The sequence below is a fragment of the Delphinus delphis genome, chromosome 3 (assembly GCF_949987515.2).
Source record: "Delphinus delphis chromosome 3, mDelDel1.2, whole genome shotgun sequence".
Classification (NCBI taxonomy): Eukaryota; Metazoa; Chordata; class Mammalia; order Artiodactyla; family Delphinidae; genus Delphinus; species Delphinus delphis.
In genome coordinates, this window is record NC_082685.1 from 96,448,529 (window position 1) to 96,466,618 (window position 18,090).

The 18,090-nt window shown below is 34.4% G+C and overlaps 1 protein-coding gene across 10 annotated transcripts in view; it reads left to right on the forward strand.

Annotated features, from left to right (window-relative positions):
* The window catches only part of SKIC3 (SKI3 subunit of superkiller complex), a 156,616-nt gene that overhangs the window by 128,279 nt on the left and 10,247 nt on the right, over nucleotides 1-18,090 (forward strand). For all 10 annotated transcript variants that reach the window (XM_060009138.1, XM_060009143.1, XM_060009135.1 and 7 more), the window contains 7 exons: nucleotides 3,526-3,747; nucleotides 4,804-4,876; nucleotides 5,743-5,796; nucleotides 6,029-6,140; nucleotides 9,437-9,565; nucleotides 12,847-12,962; nucleotides 15,142-15,300. In XM_060009138.1, coding sequence (XP_059865121.1) covers nucleotides 3,526-3,747; nucleotides 4,804-4,876; nucleotides 5,743-5,796; nucleotides 6,029-6,140; nucleotides 9,437-9,565; nucleotides 12,847-12,962; nucleotides 15,142-15,300 — 865 coding nt within the window. The remainder of the gene's footprint in view (nucleotides 1-3,525; nucleotides 3,748-4,803; nucleotides 4,877-5,742; nucleotides 5,797-6,028; nucleotides 6,141-9,436; nucleotides 9,566-12,846; nucleotides 12,963-15,141; nucleotides 15,301-18,090) is intronic.

Genomic DNA, 18,090 nt, shown 5'->3' on the forward strand with positions numbered 1-18,090 from the left:
TGTGTGCCCTCCAAGAGTGGAGTCTCTCTTTCCCCCAGTCCTGTCGAAGTCCTGCAATCAAATCCCACTAGGCTTCAAAGTCTGATTTTCTAGGAATTCCTCCTCCCGTTGCTAGACCCCCAGGTTGGGAAGCCTGACATGGGGCTCAGAACCTTCACTCCAGTGGGTGGACTTCTGTGGTGTAAGTGTTCTCCAGTCTGTGAGTCACCCACCCACCAGTTATGAGATTTGATTTTACTGTGATTATGCCCCTCCTGCCGTCTCATTGTGGCTTCTCCTTTGTCTTTGAATGTGGGGTATCTTTTTTGGTGAGTTCCAGTGTATTCCTATTGATGATTGTCCAGCAGCTAGTTGTGATTCTGTTGTTCTCACAAGCGGAAGTGGGAGCACGTCCTTCTACTCCACCATCTTTGTTCCAATCTCTGCAGGCTTCTTATCGCAGTGGCTCCTTTTGTTGTGCAGCATGGGCTCTAGGCACATGGGCTTCATAGTTGTGGCACACAGGCTCAGTTGTTGTGTCTCACAGGCTTAGTTGCTCTACAGCATGTGGGATCTTCCCAGATCAGGGCTGAAACCCATGACCCCTGCATTGGCAGGTGGATTCCTAACCACTGTGCCACCAGGGAGGCCATATATGGTATTTTTTGACTTTTCGAAATATTTTGTAGGGGGGGGAATGTTGAACTTATTAATTCCTTAAAAAGCAGGAGATGATTAATGGATGCTATTGGACAGTGGTTATCAGTGAGTGCTCTGTTGGCATTTTCAGTGGTACAGATCTTCATAGTACAGAATTGTTTCCCCCATTGCAGGAAGATCTTATCCTTGCCCCCCATCTGTTAGATGCTAACAGCACTCCTCAATCATTGTGGAAATGAAAGAAGTGCTTCCACATCTCCAAATTATGCTCCCGTGCCAAAGGTTAGGGGGATGGAGATGACTGGATGGTACTAGTTGAGAATGACTTCTATACGATAAGCTTTGGTTTTGTTTATTCGTGGTGATACTTTTGTTCCATCCTGATTAAAGTAATTTTCCTGTATAATAAATAAGCAGTTCTTTCTCCTCCTCTTAGCTATTTTGAGAAGACCAATCAGAATTTTAAAAATCTTGTCACTTTACATGGATATACTCATGTAACGTGAATATATGTTCAGAATATCCAAATTTGCAAATAGCTTGAGAAAAAGAATCATAGATGCTAATATGTTGCTGCAGTAATCAAGAGCAAAAGTAACACCAAATTAGTTATGATTAGATTAGTCTTGGGTTACTGTTTAAAACAGTAAATGAAACTGTTTTGAACATTAGTAGAAGTGGGGAAAAATAGTAGAATATTTTCTTGTTCTTTTCTCCTCTTATGAGGGAAAACCTTTACCTCCTTTTTTTTGTGTTGTTGGATCCAGGGCTAGGTATTTTATCTGATCTATGTTTTTTTCTTTGTTTTTGGTTCTCTGCATGTCATCTTTCAAACTTAACACTGCAGACTGCTCCCTTTCCTGCCCCTTGGCATTCTTTTCTTTGACTTCCTTTCTATGAATAATTCAGTTACCTGTTCTTTATTCATCTTGTTTGGCATTCTCATGTTGGGAACAAAGCAGTGTCCTCGGTGCTTAGGCGGAGTGTGAATAAGTTCAATACATAAGGGGAAAAAATCTGGTTACCAGCATCATAGAATTTTTGATATAAATAACTATATGTAAAATTCTAGCACGTGGTACAGGACAACATGCAGGTACCGTGCATTCAGCATGTGTTAGCTTAATGGGATGTAGTCATTTCAGTAATAATTTAGATTTTGTTTTTGTTTTGTTTTGTTTTGTTTTGTTTTTTTGGCTGCATTGGGTCTTCGTTGCTGTGCGCGGGCTTTCTCTAGTTGCGGTGAGCAGGGGCTACTCTTTGTTGCGGTGCGCGGGCTTCTCGTTTGTGGTGGCTTCTCATTGCAGAGCACAGGCTGTAGGTGTGTGGGCTTCAGTAGTTGCGGCATGCTGGCTCAGTAGTTGTGGCTCGTGGGCTCTAGAGTGCAGGCTCAGTAGTTGTGGTGCATGGGCTTAGTTGCTCTGCAGCATGTGGGATCTTCCTGGACCAGGGCTCGAACCCGTGTCCTCTGCATTGGCAGGCAGATTCTGAACCACCATTCCACCAGGGAAGTCCCTAGATTTTGTATATTAATACATATTAGATTATATGTTTGTTCTCTTTTGAACCAAGGCACAAATTAGAATTTCTTCTTTTGTTAGTATTGGAATATATATTTTACTATTTGCTTTTTTTTAGTTACAGCTTACGGTGTGGTTTATTTATATTGATGAAAATGACTATAACTAATTGATATTCTTCCATATTTGGATGCCTCCATCTATTAACCCTTATCGTAAAAAGAGTTACTATGGATGCTTTAAGTTTACTCCAGAGCTGCCCATGAAAATTCATGACTTTGTAGCTGTTTGTCAAAATAAAATTCTAAACAGCTTGTTGTCTCCTCCCCCAAAATAATAGAAAGACGTAGTGGTAGGTATGTGATATTTTTTAATGTTACAGCTATTTATATTATATTTTAATGAACATTGTTTAACAAAATTTTCAGAGTTCCTATGTTTTGTTACAGTACAACATTCATAATTATTATTAGAAGTACTGTTAAGTTTATAAACAGCTCAGGTTTTCTTCATTTTAATTAATAAGGATTCCTAAACATTATTGACTTTTACCTCCATAAGCTTAAGTCAGATTTCACGGCTGAAGAAGGAAAAGAAAAAAGCTGGATGTTTACATACAAAATTTAAATTCTCCTTCAATTATAAATGTGCTCACGTGGAATATGGCGGATATAGACAGTTTTTATAATTATTATATATTGCTCTTGTTTCAAATACCACAGAACAGTAAGACAAAAGCTTTTTGCGAATGATAAAAATCAGAACTTAGGTTAAGGATTTTTCTTTATTATTCATACCTTTTAGGATTTTATTGGAACTAAAGATTTTAGCGAAATTATTCTAATTATTTACCTAGAACGGTGACCCAAAGAGACTGTGCTGTATATTTGTTTCTAAACGTAGATAAAATGACCAGAAAGGAAATTTGGCTATTGGTGCTCTGCAAAGGCCATTGGTACTTTTAACTGCTTCAGAAATTCAGGGAAACGGGACTTCCCTGGTGGTCCAGTGGTAAAGAATCCGTTCTGCAATGCAGGTGACATGGGTTTGATCCCTGGTTGGGGAACTAAGATCCCACATGCCATGGGGCAACTAAGCCACACGCCACAGCTACTGAGCCTGCGTGCCGCAAACTACAGAGCCCACGCGCCATAACTAAAGACCTGACACAGCCAAAAAAAAAAAGAAATTCAGGGAAATTACTGTTCCTAGAAACCATGGAACTTAGTTTTATAGTTATTTTAAGCCGGACTGTAGTTTGGTGAATCTATAAGTAAATTGTTTTTTCTACCAACTGTTAAGTATGTTTTAATAGTTACAGACTATTGTACTCATGGCTAGTAGGCAATTAAAAATATATTTACAGCTCTATCTTAAAAGAACCAACCACGGAAAGCCTTCAAGCCCTGTGTGCTCTAGGATTGGCAATGCAGGATGCAACACTGTCCAAAGCTGCACTTAATGAGTTACTGAAGCACTGCAAACAGAAAGACAATGATTATCAGAGGTGCCTTCTTACTTCAGCGATCTATGCACTGCAAGGTCGCACTGTGGCAGTGCAGAGACAAGCATCTAAAGCTGTTCACAGGTAAATTCTATACTTGTGAACTTGGGGTCTAGTTATACTTGATGAAGTTGTCTTTGATGTTTGGACCTTATTAAGACTATATAATGAGGTAAGCATATAAATTTGGAAACCAAGTTGTGGTTTTATGAAACTGTACATAGGATCAGGTAACTGACTCCACATTATTTCACCTCTAACAATTTAAATAAAAAATTCAGTTGGTAAAGAGAGAACAGAAAATCTTTCAGATTAAGCCCCAAATCTCGTTTTTTTTTTTAAGAACATGAAAAGTTTATTCACAAATGAAGGACTAAAAATGGTTAATATACAAGAAAATAGCTGAAACTTCATTAATAATACAATTAAATGCAAATTTTAAGATATAATTTTTGACAAATTGACGAAGATTTTTAAGCTTTTTAAAAAAATTAGAAATACTGAGTAAAGGCAGTTTATACATGGAGGACTCATACGGGACCTGTAACTGGCCACAAAACATTTTCCCCAAATTCTCCTGAACCAAATCTTGTTTTAATATGAAAGCCCTTACAAATTCTCAGGTTTGTGTTATTGTCAGTTTGTTATCTGATACCGTCCAGTTTGATGGTTTTAGGAAGTTTTTGGCCACTCAAACATTCATTAATATTCAAAATTTGGAAAATAGAAACCTGTTATCACTAGCAACAGCAGTTATTTATTAGATTTATTTTTAGCAGTAAAGTGTTACATCTGTAGTTTATTTTCCTTCCACAGTTCTCATCTCTGTGTTTTCTTTGAACACAATGTATTAAAATTTCCTTAACCTTTCCTAATTGGATCTCATGGCTCTGTAATCATCACATTGCTGAGTTTTCTTTCTTATTTTAATAAAAACTGTAGGTGTATATAGGAGATATAAAGTATGTTTCTAAAAATTCAGTCACTTTTAACCACATGTAGAGAATTAATTTGAACTTGTTTTAGATGTCTAAAAGATTTTTAACTTAGATACTAAATAAAATGTTGATTTGGGGGGGTACTTTTTGTGATTAAAGTAACTACCATCTCTAAGCCCTGTGCTTTTGATGATCATTATAGTAACCCAGCTGATCCTGCTCTTTGGTCTTTGTTGTCCCGAGTAGTTGCTCAGTATACTCAACGAAATGCAAAGGTGAGTCATGTTCTAAATTCTAGCAAAAGACAAAATAACTTACGATGTGGTATATAATATAATTTTAAAGTATCAATATTAACATTATCATTCTGGAAAATAATTAACTAATAGAGCAAGGGAGTTCTGTTATTTAGTGCAGTTTTTCATTAGTCATTCAACAACTAGTACACGGAGTTTCTTCCATGTACTGTTGTACTGCTCTGGGTGTTATGGAAGATACAAAGAAGGAGGTGGACTTTTTTGAACATGTATAGATTGTTATGTTATTCTTATAATTCACTTTCTTTTCCAGGTAAAATGTCCAACTGAATTTTTTTACATTAAGGATTTCAGATCGACTTTATGAAAACTATCGTGCTGCGTATATTTTCCTTACATTTAGTACTGAGTTGAATATTGAGGTGGTGGTGGTGAGGTTCATGATGCTCTGAACTTTAGCTACTTATTTTACTGGGGACTGTGGACATTTTAAAAATACTTAATTTTCATGGAGTAAAACTATGTTAGTTTATCTTAAAATAAGTTTTGTGGTCTCTCTTTTTTTTCTTTCAGTCTTCATTTCACAATCTTGTATATTGTTATAAAATTGTATATTTGTTACTACTGTAAAGTCATGTAACTTTTGGACCTTTAATGAATATTTTAAAAAAGCAGAGTTGAACTGATCATAGGAGAAAAGATTTTCTTTTATAAAAATATTAAACTGCTTTTTTAAAGTTCGTACTTAAGGAGTTTAAAAGTTACAAATGTGATAAAGCTGAACCTTTCAAATGACTTAATGTAAAGATTTTATCAGTCTTAATTTTTACTTTTTTGTGAAAGTTTATGCATTTATATAAGTAATAATTTGTTTACTATTATAGGGAGGTGCGGTAGCAGGAAATGTGGCTTATATTCTGGACTCAAATCATGGAAAGGTTAGTTTACCCCAATTCAAAGGAAATGTTAAATAATATTATTATTATTTAACATTGGAAATGTTAAATAATATTATTTACTGTTAAATAATATTGTTAAATAATATTATTGATGAATAATTTTTCTTCTTAGGCTTAGGGGTCATACAATATCCAATATAGTACTACTTTTAGTCACTTTGAAAGTCAGGGAGCTATAAAGAGAATTAACACCCTTCCTTTCTCTTTGTAGAAGGCACTACTATACACTGCAGTAAATCAGTTGGCTGTGGGAAGCAGTTCAGCAGATGGTGAGAAAAATACTGCACTAAAAGCCATTCAGAAGGCAGCTCTCCTTTCTCCAGGTGAATATAATGTGATCCATTTCATTATTTAGGATTCCGTCCATCTTGCATTTGTGTTAAAGAGGCAAAGTTTGTATTTTTATGAAATAAGAAGGGAATTTTAAAATATTTTAAGATCTTGCATATTATTTGATTACTGCATTCAGCTACTGATATTTAAGAGATAATCAGTTATTGAAGCAGGCTCAAAGGAATATCTGTATAAAGATACTTCATTAACCATTATCGAAACTCTGCATTATATATTTTCAAAAAGTGGTTTTATTTCTGTTTTCCATCAGTCTGGTTTAATGAGGTTTATTTATAGCTACTAAATTATTTAATAAACATGTTTAGTTATTTTTATGTGTAGTTAACTTCTTGAAGAGTGGAGATATGTCTTGTATGGTAACTGTTAGAACTGCCAAGGTGCTGGCCTCACATGAACTAATTTCTTAGTTCTAACCAGAGTCGTATGTATGCCATTGGTCACAAAAGGCACTGAGGAACTGCATGGAACCTGCATCAGCATGCTTCCGTTACCACGGCTGGAGAAGTGCTATAGAGGATTGGAATGTCTAACAAAGTAGGGTTATGGGATGTATTTTTACATAATATTATTTTTAACATGAAATATAACTTTAAACAGTATATTCCCCCAGAGCACTTCAAACATTTGCTGGATCAGAATGCTATTGCTTTTGGCCAGGGACTATGGGGAAACATACAAAGAACAGGTTCGGTACTGTCTTCACAATAAATGAGAAGGATCCTAACTAAACTTCAGAGATCATTTTATAAAACAAGTAAACAGACCAATGTCCTGTTGTTTATTCTTTCTTTCATTTTTGAACTAGAACAAAAAGAAATCCTAAACATTTGGTTTTATCTATGTTCTATGTTAGGTAAGTTTCTGATTTTTAAAGGTGTTCCCAAACAAGTATTAGATATAGAATTACTCTCAAGAATTCTTACTGTGGATCTAGAATGATAGATGTTAGCCTCTGATTGTGTACATGGCATACACTTTAGAAAGGTGAGATTGCCCAGCTAAGATCTTCTCTAATCATTTTTTCTGATTTTCCCATATTATCTGGAGAAATTCATAAACAAGGAAGCAGAGTCATATAGGAAGTTTAAAACAAGGACTGACTGATGAAGCTGAGTGCTTATTTGAGACTTGTTTGGAGTCCAGTGAAAGTGAATGTAATTGTAGTTATGTGTAGTAGCTGTACATCTAACCTTTGTAGATCTTTAGTTAGACAGAGTACAATTTTGATAGATGGTACTCCAAGGAATCTTTTCAGAAATTTAAATATAATCCCAGGAATTTAGAATTGAATGGAAAGAAATCCAATGTCTGTTAGATTAGTACTTCTGTGATATTAAAAGGTATTTTTAGCAAACCATATTAATTTTTTTAGGTTTCTAGTATATATATAGTATAAATTATATATGTGTGTATATACATATATATGTATAAATTACATATATATGTGTATACACATATATATGTATAATATTTATATTATCACTTTGTTTCATAGGGAATTTGAGTTGCTGGTTATCTGTAGAAGAGGTCATGAAGACAGCAATTCTTTTGAATTGTGACAAAAGAAATTGCTGCCAGCTAATGTCCATCCCCCTCCCAAAATCTAAACTATAGAATACCCTAAGATCCTTAAATGAGTTGTTCACTTAATCTTACAAACACAAAAATTGAGTCTACTTCAACTGGAATTATAGGATTTTAGACCTGAGGGCACTTGAGCCATCATCTGATTTAGATGCCTTATTTTGTAGAAGTATGTGTTCCAAAGGAAGAGCGGCTGCACAGTTAATTAGTGGCATTGTTAGACCTAAAATCCAGATCTAAGATTCAGTCATCTGCCTTTCATTATATAGTATTCAGATCTCACCATAAATTGTAGGAAATGGTCCCTATTTTCTTATTCTGGATTTGATTATGTCTTATGATATTTAAAATAAGGTAGGCATTATCTGGGCAGAAATTATTTTATAATATCAAGGTATGTATTTAATTTTTTATAAACATTTTTGGTCTACATAAGATTTCTAATGATTCTTGTACAATTAGCAGTAATACTGACTGTCTATAAATGAAATACATGTATTTCAGCCATTTGATAGGAGATATATATTGAATGGGGCAGTTAGGTAAGAAAAAAATTAAAAACTAGAGCTAAGAAGTACGTTTAAATGACTGTATTGTTAACTGGAACCCCTTGTAGGATTTAAAAATTATCCATTTGTTTTTGTAAGGGTAATAGGACTGAAAATATTAACCATGTAAATATTAACCTGCAAAATATGATTTGTGAAACAAAAGACCAAGCAAATTAAAAAGCCTAAGTTCCAAATCCCAATCCAGCTTTCTCTTTTCACAATTAACTTTCTTGAAAAGAGGAGTCTATACTCATAATCTCTTTTATTACCTTCTCAACCCACTGCTGTTGGGCTTTCCCTCTTCCCCTGAAGCTATATCAAGGTGTGAAGGAAGGAAGGAGAGATCAAATGGATGAAGGGATACATCAGTGTAATCATAATTGCTTCCTTGGAATGATAAAGTGACTTTTATGCTTGGCTGTTAGAACATAGGTAAAATGGAGTTGTCTTGAGCTTTTCCTTTGTCTCAGACTTTTCTTAAGAGCTGAGAAATTGTGTTATCTTCCTTTTCCTATGACTGAGCCTTTAATATAGGGACAGTGATGAACACAAGTGTCTCTGTAAGACTTGCCATTGGTATTCAGTGAAAGTAAATATAATTTGACCTTTCCACAACAGCGTAGTACTCTAGGCAACTCACGTAACCAGCCATGGAAGAAGAGTTAAACAGGATATTTTTTATCCTCTGATGTGTTTGGAAAAAATGGCAAATCTGTTTTTTTTTTTTTTTTTTGCGGTACGTGGGCCTCTCACTGTTGTGGCCTCTCCCATTGCGGAGCACAGGCTCCGGACGCGCAGGCTCAGCCGCCATGGCTCACGGGCCCAGCCGCTCCACAGGGGCCCAGCCGCTCCGCGGCATGTGGGATCGTCCCGGACCGGGGACGAACCCGTGTCCCCTGCATCGGCAGGCGGACTCTCAACCACTGCGCCACCAGGGAAGCCCCAAAATGGCAAATCTTAAAGGATGAATATAGTAATGTGCCTTATGAACTAGTTTTTCTTTAAGAAAATGGAATTTTTCTGGAGATACTATTTTATTTCATTTGTTGGTATTTGTAAACTCTTACTTTCATTTTTGGTAGTTTTTCAGCAACGTGTTGGTATTGACAGCCTGTATTTCCTGTGTTTAGGTGATCCTGCTGTCTGGGCTGGGCTAATGGCAGCTTGTCATGCTGATGCTAAACTGGCCCTAGTGAAGAACACTCAGCCAAAGAGGATGGATTTACACTTGGCACTGTTATCTGCTGTTTCTGCTTCAAGTAAGTTTAAAGAAGCATTTCATACATGATATATTCAAGATAAAGAATTCAGAAGGGTATTGCCAAAAGGTAGTAGGCAGAATTAGCCCTACATGAAAGGCTATTATATTCTCATCTAACAAAGCTTAAAAACAAGGCTTAAGGAGTTTACCTGCATACAAAACAAAGCTCAAGAACATTACAGGAATACAGAAATATCCAGCATTCAGCAAGGTAAAATTCACAATGTCTGGTATCCAGTTAAAGCTTAATAGGCATGCAAATAAGCAGGAAAATACCACCCATAATGAGAAGAATCAATCAATAGAAACAGATCCACAAGTGACACACGATAGAAATCTCTTTAACATGTAATTTACTGTTTAACACACATATGACAATAGCACAGAGGCCAGGAGGGGAAAATGGAAGTATTTTGTTGTAAAGTTTTTATACTGTAAGTGAAGTGGTATAATATTACAGTCATCCGTAAGGATTTGTGGGGGATTTGTTTCATGACCCTCCTCAGATACCAAAATCTACCGATGCACAACTCCCTTACATAAAATGATGTAGTAATAGTTGACTCTGCATATCCATGGGTTCCATATCCATAGATACAGAGGGTCAACTGTACTTAAAGGTAGACTGTGACACGTTAAAGATGAATACTCTAAACCTTAAAGTAGACAGTAAAGAAAAAATGGAATTATATACTACAAAAAGGAGGAAAAGGGAACATAGAATAAAGAGAAAACAACACAATAGAGTTAAACCCAACCATATCAATAATCAAGTTAAGCATAATGGTCTAAATACCCCAGTTAAAAGGCACAGATTGACAGACTGGATAAAAAAGCAAGAGCTAACTATATACTGCTTAAAAGAAACATAAACAAAATATAAATCTATATTTAAAGACCAAAATAACCTCACAGTACTATATATAAGATAGAAGAACAGCAAGGACCTACTTTATAGCACAGGGAACTACATTCAGTATCTTGTAATAACTTATAATGGAAAAGAATCTAAAAAAGAATCTATATGTATATATTTATATATATGTATAACTGAATCACTTTGCTGTACACCTGAAACATTGTAAATCAGCTATACATCAATTTTAAAAAGATGCATATAAAAAGACAAAAATGACCTAAAAAGTAAAAGAATGGAAAAAGATATACCATGCCAACACTAATCAAAAGAAAGCTGGAGTGGCCACGTTAATTTCCTACAAATTAAGATTTCAGAGCAAAGAATGTTTCCAGTGATAAGGAGGGTCATTTCACATTGGAATCAATTCATCGAGAGGACAATTTAGGCACCCAGTAGCAAAGCTTCAAAACACATAAAATCTGTGTTGTATTTCCCAATAAAATAGGTAGAAAAAATGAAAAATTATGGAAAAATACATGAAACAAACTTATAGAACTGAAAGGAGAGATAAATAAATTCATAATTATAGAGATTCAACACTCTTCTTTTGATAATTGATAGAACAATTGGACAGAAAATTAGTAAAAATATAATTAAAAACTTGAAAAACACTATCAACTAACTTGACCTAGTTAGAACTTATAGAACAATTCTCCTAACAACAACAGAATGCATATTTTTGTCAAGTGTACACAGACTATTTACCCATATATATCATATTATGAGCCATAAAACAGGTCTAAGTAAATTTAAAAGGATTCAAATCATACAAAGTATGTTACCTTAATACAATGGAATTAATTTAAAAATCAATAACCAAAAAATCTGGAAAATTCTCAAATATTTGAAAACTTAATAACATACTTCTAAATAATCCAGGTCAAAGAATATGGCAGAAGGGAAATTAGAAAATATTTTGAACTTCATGAAAATGAAAAAACAACATATAAAATTCTATAATACTCCTAAAACACTGCTTATATGAAAATATTAGCATTATATATCCACATTAGAAAATAAGAAGGGCCTCAAATCGATGATCTCAGCTGTGCCTTGAGAAATTAGAAAAAGGAAGGGGAAATTAAATCCAAAGTAAGCAGAAGAAAAGAAAATAGAGTAGAGATCAATGAAATAGAAAACAGAAAATCAGCAAAAGCAAAATCTAGTTCTTTGAGAAGATCAATGAAATTGATAAACCTAGCCAGGCATCAGGAAAAAAACAGAGAGTACCATTGTCAGGATTTAAAGCAGGTACAACACTATAGCTATTAAAAGGCTCATAAGAGAATCTTAAGAAGAACTTTATGCCGTTAAATTTGGCGATGTAGATACAATGGATAAATTCCTTAAAAGATACAGAGCTCACTTAAGAAGAAATAAACTGAATAGCTTTATATCTATTAAAGACACGGAATTTATAGTTAAAAATCTTCTTATAAAGAAAACTCCAGGACCAGATGGATTCTACCAAACATTTAAGTAAGAAAGAATACCAGTTCTATACAAACTCTTCCAGAAAATTGAAAAGGTGGTAACACTTCCTGACTTCTTCTGTGAGATCAGCATTATGCAGATACCAAAACCAGACAAAGACATTACAAGAAAACTACAGAACTACAGATGTAGAAATTTATAACAAAACTTTAGCAATTCAAATCCAGTAACACATAAAAAAGATAGTAATACTTAATGATCAAGTGAGGTTTATTCTAAGAATGCAAGGTTGCTTTAATATTTGAAAATAAATGTAATTTACCACGTTAGCTTCTATGAAAGATGCCAGAGTTTATATTTTATGATTCCATTTATATGAAATTTTAGGTAATGCAAACTGATCTATTGTGAGTGAAAATGATTAGTGATTAGGGACAGAGGAAAGGAGGAGAGATGGGTTGGAGACAGAAGTGATTACAAAGTAGTAGGAGGAAACTTTTCATGATGATGGGTATGTGTATTATCTTGATAGTAGTGATGGTTCACAGATATATTCTTATGTCAAAAGTCATCAGATTTACAGCTTGAATATGTGGATATGTGCAGTTTATCATAAGTCAATTATATTGCAATAAATCTTTACTTTTTTTCAATGAAGTATTTTCAGTTTTACTGAAGATAGTGATGTTTTTTAATGTAAGTCACAAGTATATAAAGTCTTAAGTTATTCAGCTGTAAATGTTCCTGCTATGAAACTTTGCAGAAACCTGTCTCATGTTGAGATAGTCTATGGTATTCCAGTGGTATGTGTAAAAGTTGTATATGCATGGTAATTTAATTTTAATACTTCTTAACAACTGATTACTTCTCTGAGAACACATTATAAATTGCAGAAAAAAGTAACATTGACTTTTTTTTTAATAAAGACAAAGAATTCTTTGAAAATTACAACCAATCTCTTGAAAAGTGGTCTCTCTCCCAAGCTGTCACTGGTCTAATAGACACAAGAAGAATAGCTGAAGCTGAAGCCCTCTGCACAAAGGTATTGTTATGGAATTGAGATTCATGGATTCTTATCCTACTTGGAAAATAACTTCAAAAATAGAATGCACATTATTTAAAGAGCATTTGGTGGTGGTGGTGGTGGTGGTGGTGGTGATGATGGTGATGATGATGATAATAATACCCAATATTAACTGAGTACTTACTGTAAGCTAGTTAATACATTTAGTACTTTGTATTTGACCTTCACAACAATCCTATGACATAGGTATTTATTATTATCCCCATTTTTACAAGTGAGAAAACTAAGGCTTAAAGAGGGTAAGTAATTTGCACAGGAGTTCACAGGTAGAAATTGATGGAGTTGCTGTTTGAGCTCACATTTTTCTGACTCTTAAGACTCAAGGTTTTAATCTTTTTTTTTTTGGCACCATTATGGAAGCAGTATTTTCCTTTGATTTCTAGTTACTCTCTTCAGAATGGTATGTTTTCCAGTATCCCTACATTTTTCCAAAGTTCTGAACAATGTAGAATGACCGTGGGGATTGTTAAGTGGGTGACGGGAACTATTGAGTAGTCAGTTTTTACCTACCTGGATTGTAGGCTGTGTGAATAAATTCTTACACCTTGCCTAACCCATAGTAGGGTCTCAGTAAATATTTATTGAATGAACAAATCAGTTTCATAAACCAACTCAAAAATAATTTAATGAATAAGGGGAGTTTTAAACATCATTTTTTCCTGAAAACATCTGTTTTCATAAACGCTTACCAGGGAGAAGATGGTGTCTTTCTAGAAATGTTTTTTGAAAGATCAATATAAATTTTACAGAGAGAGAAGAATGGATCTTTGAAGATCCTTTGGTCCTTGAATTCTCTGAAAATCAGAATAATACATTTTCTCTTTTATTTAAGAAATTCCATCTAGGTTCAGGACAGTTTAGTATAATACAGTGAATGTTTAGTAAGCATAAATTGACAGTTGCTTCGTGCTCCCTCTGACAGAATAAGGGATACTTTTATGAACCTTTCCTTGTCATTTTAATGTCCCAGTCTCTTACTTAGAAGAAAGCAGTCACATTTCAGAAATAAGGACATTTAGGACTATGACCTAATAATAGAAAATAAAGAATTATGTCATTGAGAGACAAGCAATAAAGAAAGAAATGTTTAAAACAATAGTGGAAGGACTTGTTTAGAGAATCTCCTTAACTTCTTCTTGTATGTGTATATTGTATGTATATATGTATATACATATAGAATATATACACGCACATATACACATATACAACATACACATATTGTGTATGTGTGTGTATATATATATATATATATATATACACACACACACACATACAATACATTTATATGTGTGTGTATGTGTTTTAAGGTATAAATAAATGGCCTGGGTAAATGGGTCATTTCTCTTACTCCCAGTGTGTAAGAAGTCTGTGCCTGGAGGAAGGACAATGAGTATCTTTGTTAAGAGGTTGAGAAAGGAAAAAATTTATAACTCTTTCCCTCTTAAAAAAAGTTAAGTTTGGGCTTCCCTGGTGGCGCAGTGGTTGAGAGTCTGCCTGCCAATGCAGGGGACACGGGTTTGAGCCCTGGTCTGGGAAGATCCCACATACCGCAGAGCAACTAGGCCCGTGAGCCACAACTACTGAGCCTGCGCCTCTGGAGCTTGTGTTCCGCGACAAGAGAGGCCGCGACAGTGAGAGGCCCGTGCATCACAATGAAGAGTGGCCCCCGCTTGCCGCAACTAGAGAAAGCCCTCGCACAGAAACGAAGACTCAACACAGCCAAAAATAAATTAATTAATTAATTAAAAAAAAAAAAAGTTAAGTTTCTTCCAATAAGGATTAGTTTTAGCTTTCACTGTTAATTTTATGTTTTCTTAGTTCAGCTGTTTATATGTAGTACCTAAATTTTTCAAGGTATCACTTAAGAATAAACCAAGTCAAAGGGACGTACTAAATCTAAGATTAACAACTTACAAACTACAGTAATAGCATTACTGATTTTAGAGCTTATTTAAGTGTAGAGTTTGGTATTCCCAAGATGTTCAGTGTTCTGTTGACTTTTGCTGTTGTTTACTTTTTAATAAGAAAAGGTTAAAGTCAGGGTTTTTTTTTCAATATGGAGAATAGCTTATTTGCCTTTTACATTTAACACTTAAGAACCTGTTTGATGTATTTCTGTTTGGGGTTTGATTTTTAGAATTTAAAAAGTAACCCTGATCAGCCAGCTGTTATCTTACTTTTGAGACAAGTTCAATGTAAACCACTCCTAGAGTCACAAAAACCTCTCCCAGATGCTGTACTTGAAGAGCTGCAAAAAACAGTCATGTCCAACTCAACCTCTGTTCCAGCTTGGCAGGTAAATAAATTCTCTCTTTTCTTATGTGAGTCCTGAATTAAAATGCTCTGTGATATTAAATGAGGTCAGGGGTATGCTACATTTTTGTCTTGCCTTTAGATTCACTGTATATCTCTCATTTTCAGGATTTAAAGGGTATTGTGGTTAGAGAAACTAAAGAAGTTGAATATTCATTTAGGATCTGCTGCTGCATGGCTTCGAAGCTTGTAACATTGTTGATTGTAAATTTTCTCCATTTAAAATAGTGTTGAAAATACTGTCTTTTACATAGGATTGGTGTAAGAGAGCTAAGTGTTACAAACATTTTATAATAAAGTTACCATAATGGTATTTAACTCTGTCTTTAGAGGGGATGTGTGTAGTTTTTCCTTAGCTACTTTACAGGTAACCTATATCCAAGATTTTAATGGGTTTTTAGTGCCTTTAGAAATAGTTCTTTTCAGGACGATGCCTCAATCAATAGACTGTCTGCCCTTTTAGCTGGCTCTGCTTACCGCAAGGACAGATACATAATGATCACTGTGTACTTTATTCTAATTGATAGTAAAATACAAAAAGCATATAATTACTTTACTCAATTTGTTATAGTTCTTTCTGTACCACAAGATAGTATCAAGGGACTTTTTGATATAGGTTTTACAGAAGCTTATTTTACTACAGTTCTTCATTTTGATCTTTTGTTATGTCAACAGTTTTGATGTCCTGCTTAAAAAGATTATCTAATGGTGTAAAATAGTTGGATTTTGCAAGTTAAGCCACTTTGTTTACCCTAATCCTTGAAGAAATATGGTGCTTTTTTCCCTCTCAGAGTAAATTTGCCATATGAGAGTTAAGATACTTTAATTCTAAGGTCAACTGGATATTGATGATCTCATGTTCTTTATCAAGGGGAAAAACACCTTGTCAAACTAAAAGGGAAAATTAAAGGATAAATTATACAGTAGGTAAAGTCTTAGAGATAGTATATGTGTTTTCTTTTATACTGTGATATAATTCACAAAGAAAAGAGTGTAAAAATCTTATACTCATTATATGTATGTACCTTTTTAACCACGACCTATAACAAGATATAGAACATTTTCTGCAGCCTAGCTGCCTTCCCCATGCTCTCCCTTTGTGATCCCCCACTACGTCCAAAAGAAAAGGGGAACACTATTCTGTCTTCAATCACTTCTATCTAATTTTGCCTGTTTTTGAACTTGATATAAATGGAGTATCACTTTGTATCTGGTTTCACTCAACATCACGTCAGTGAAATTCATTTAGTTGTTTCATTTAGTTGAAATTCATGAAGCCATAGTTTTTTTTCATTTATTTTTATGAATATACTGTAAAATATCCCTTTTACTGTTTGAATTACAGTTGACCCTTGAACATAATGGGTTTGAACTGCATGACTGCACGGGTCAACTAATAAATGGATATTTTTCAATAGTCCATGGTTGGTTCAATCCTCGGAACCATGGATACGGAGGTTGACTATAAGTTACATCCGTGTTGTTCATGGGTCAACTGTGTTTCCAGGTTTTGGCTATTATGATTAATGGTGCTGTGTCCATTCTGGGATATGCCTTTTGTTGGGTGATAGAGTATGTGTATATTGACTTTAGTAGATTCTGTCAAATGGTTTTTTTAAATGGATGTCCAGTTGACGTTCCCACCAGCAAATTATGAACATTCCAATTGCTGATATTGCCAGATTGTGGTTATTGTTTTCCCTTTCCAAAGGATATGTAGGTAATAGTATTTTGTGGTGGTTTTAACTTGAATTTACCTGATGACAAATGCTGTTGAGCCACTTTTCATATACTTATTGGATCTTTGGATTTCCTCTTTTTAAATTACCTTTTCTTTACTGTAGTTTTTCATATGCCGTTTTCTTACTGAATTGTTGGAATCATATTTTCTGGATACAGACACATTTTTGGATATCTGTATTGCAGATATTTTCTCACATCTGCACCTTGGCCTAGCATTTTCTTAATATTATTTTTTGACGAATAGTTCTTAATCTTAATGAAGTCTAATTTATCATTTTTTAATGGCTGATGCGTTATTGAGGTGTTCTACTCAAGAACTCTTCCTCCAAGTTCATGAAGATATTTTTCTGTTTTTCTTTAGAAACTGTTGTTTTACCTTTCACATGTAGGTCTGTGATCCATACTGGATTAATTTTTGTGAGTGTTGCAGGGTCAAGGTTCATTTTTTTCCATATGGATGTGTAATTGTCCCAGTACCATCCTTTGAAAAGACCATTATGTCCCCACTAAATTGTAGTGATGCTTTTGTCATAAATCAGGTGACTGGGTCTTTTAAGGCTCCCTGTTCTTTTCCTTCTTTTTCATTGATCTATTTGTTTATTCTTGCTTATAGTTTTATAAGTAGTTTTGATATGTGGAAGTAATATTAAGACCTCCAACTTTCTTGTTTTCCTTCAAGTGTGTCTCAATCACTTTAGGTGTTTTGCATTTACATGTAAATTGTCAATTACCCTTACTCTCCCCGCCAAACAAAAGTCCTACAGAGATCTTGATTGGAATTACATTAATCTATAGTTTAATTTGGGGAGAATTGACAAAGTATTACTATTGAGTTTCTCTATCCATAAATGTGTTATATTCCTCCTCGTTTAAGCTCTGAATTTCTCTCAGCAGTGTTTTAAAATTTTTGCAATAGAGGTCTTTTACATTTTTGTGTTAAATTTATTTCCGGGTAGTTGATTTTTTTTGTTGTTCCATTGCAAGTGGTATTTTTTTCTGTATGTTGGTGTCAAACATTTAGAAATACCGT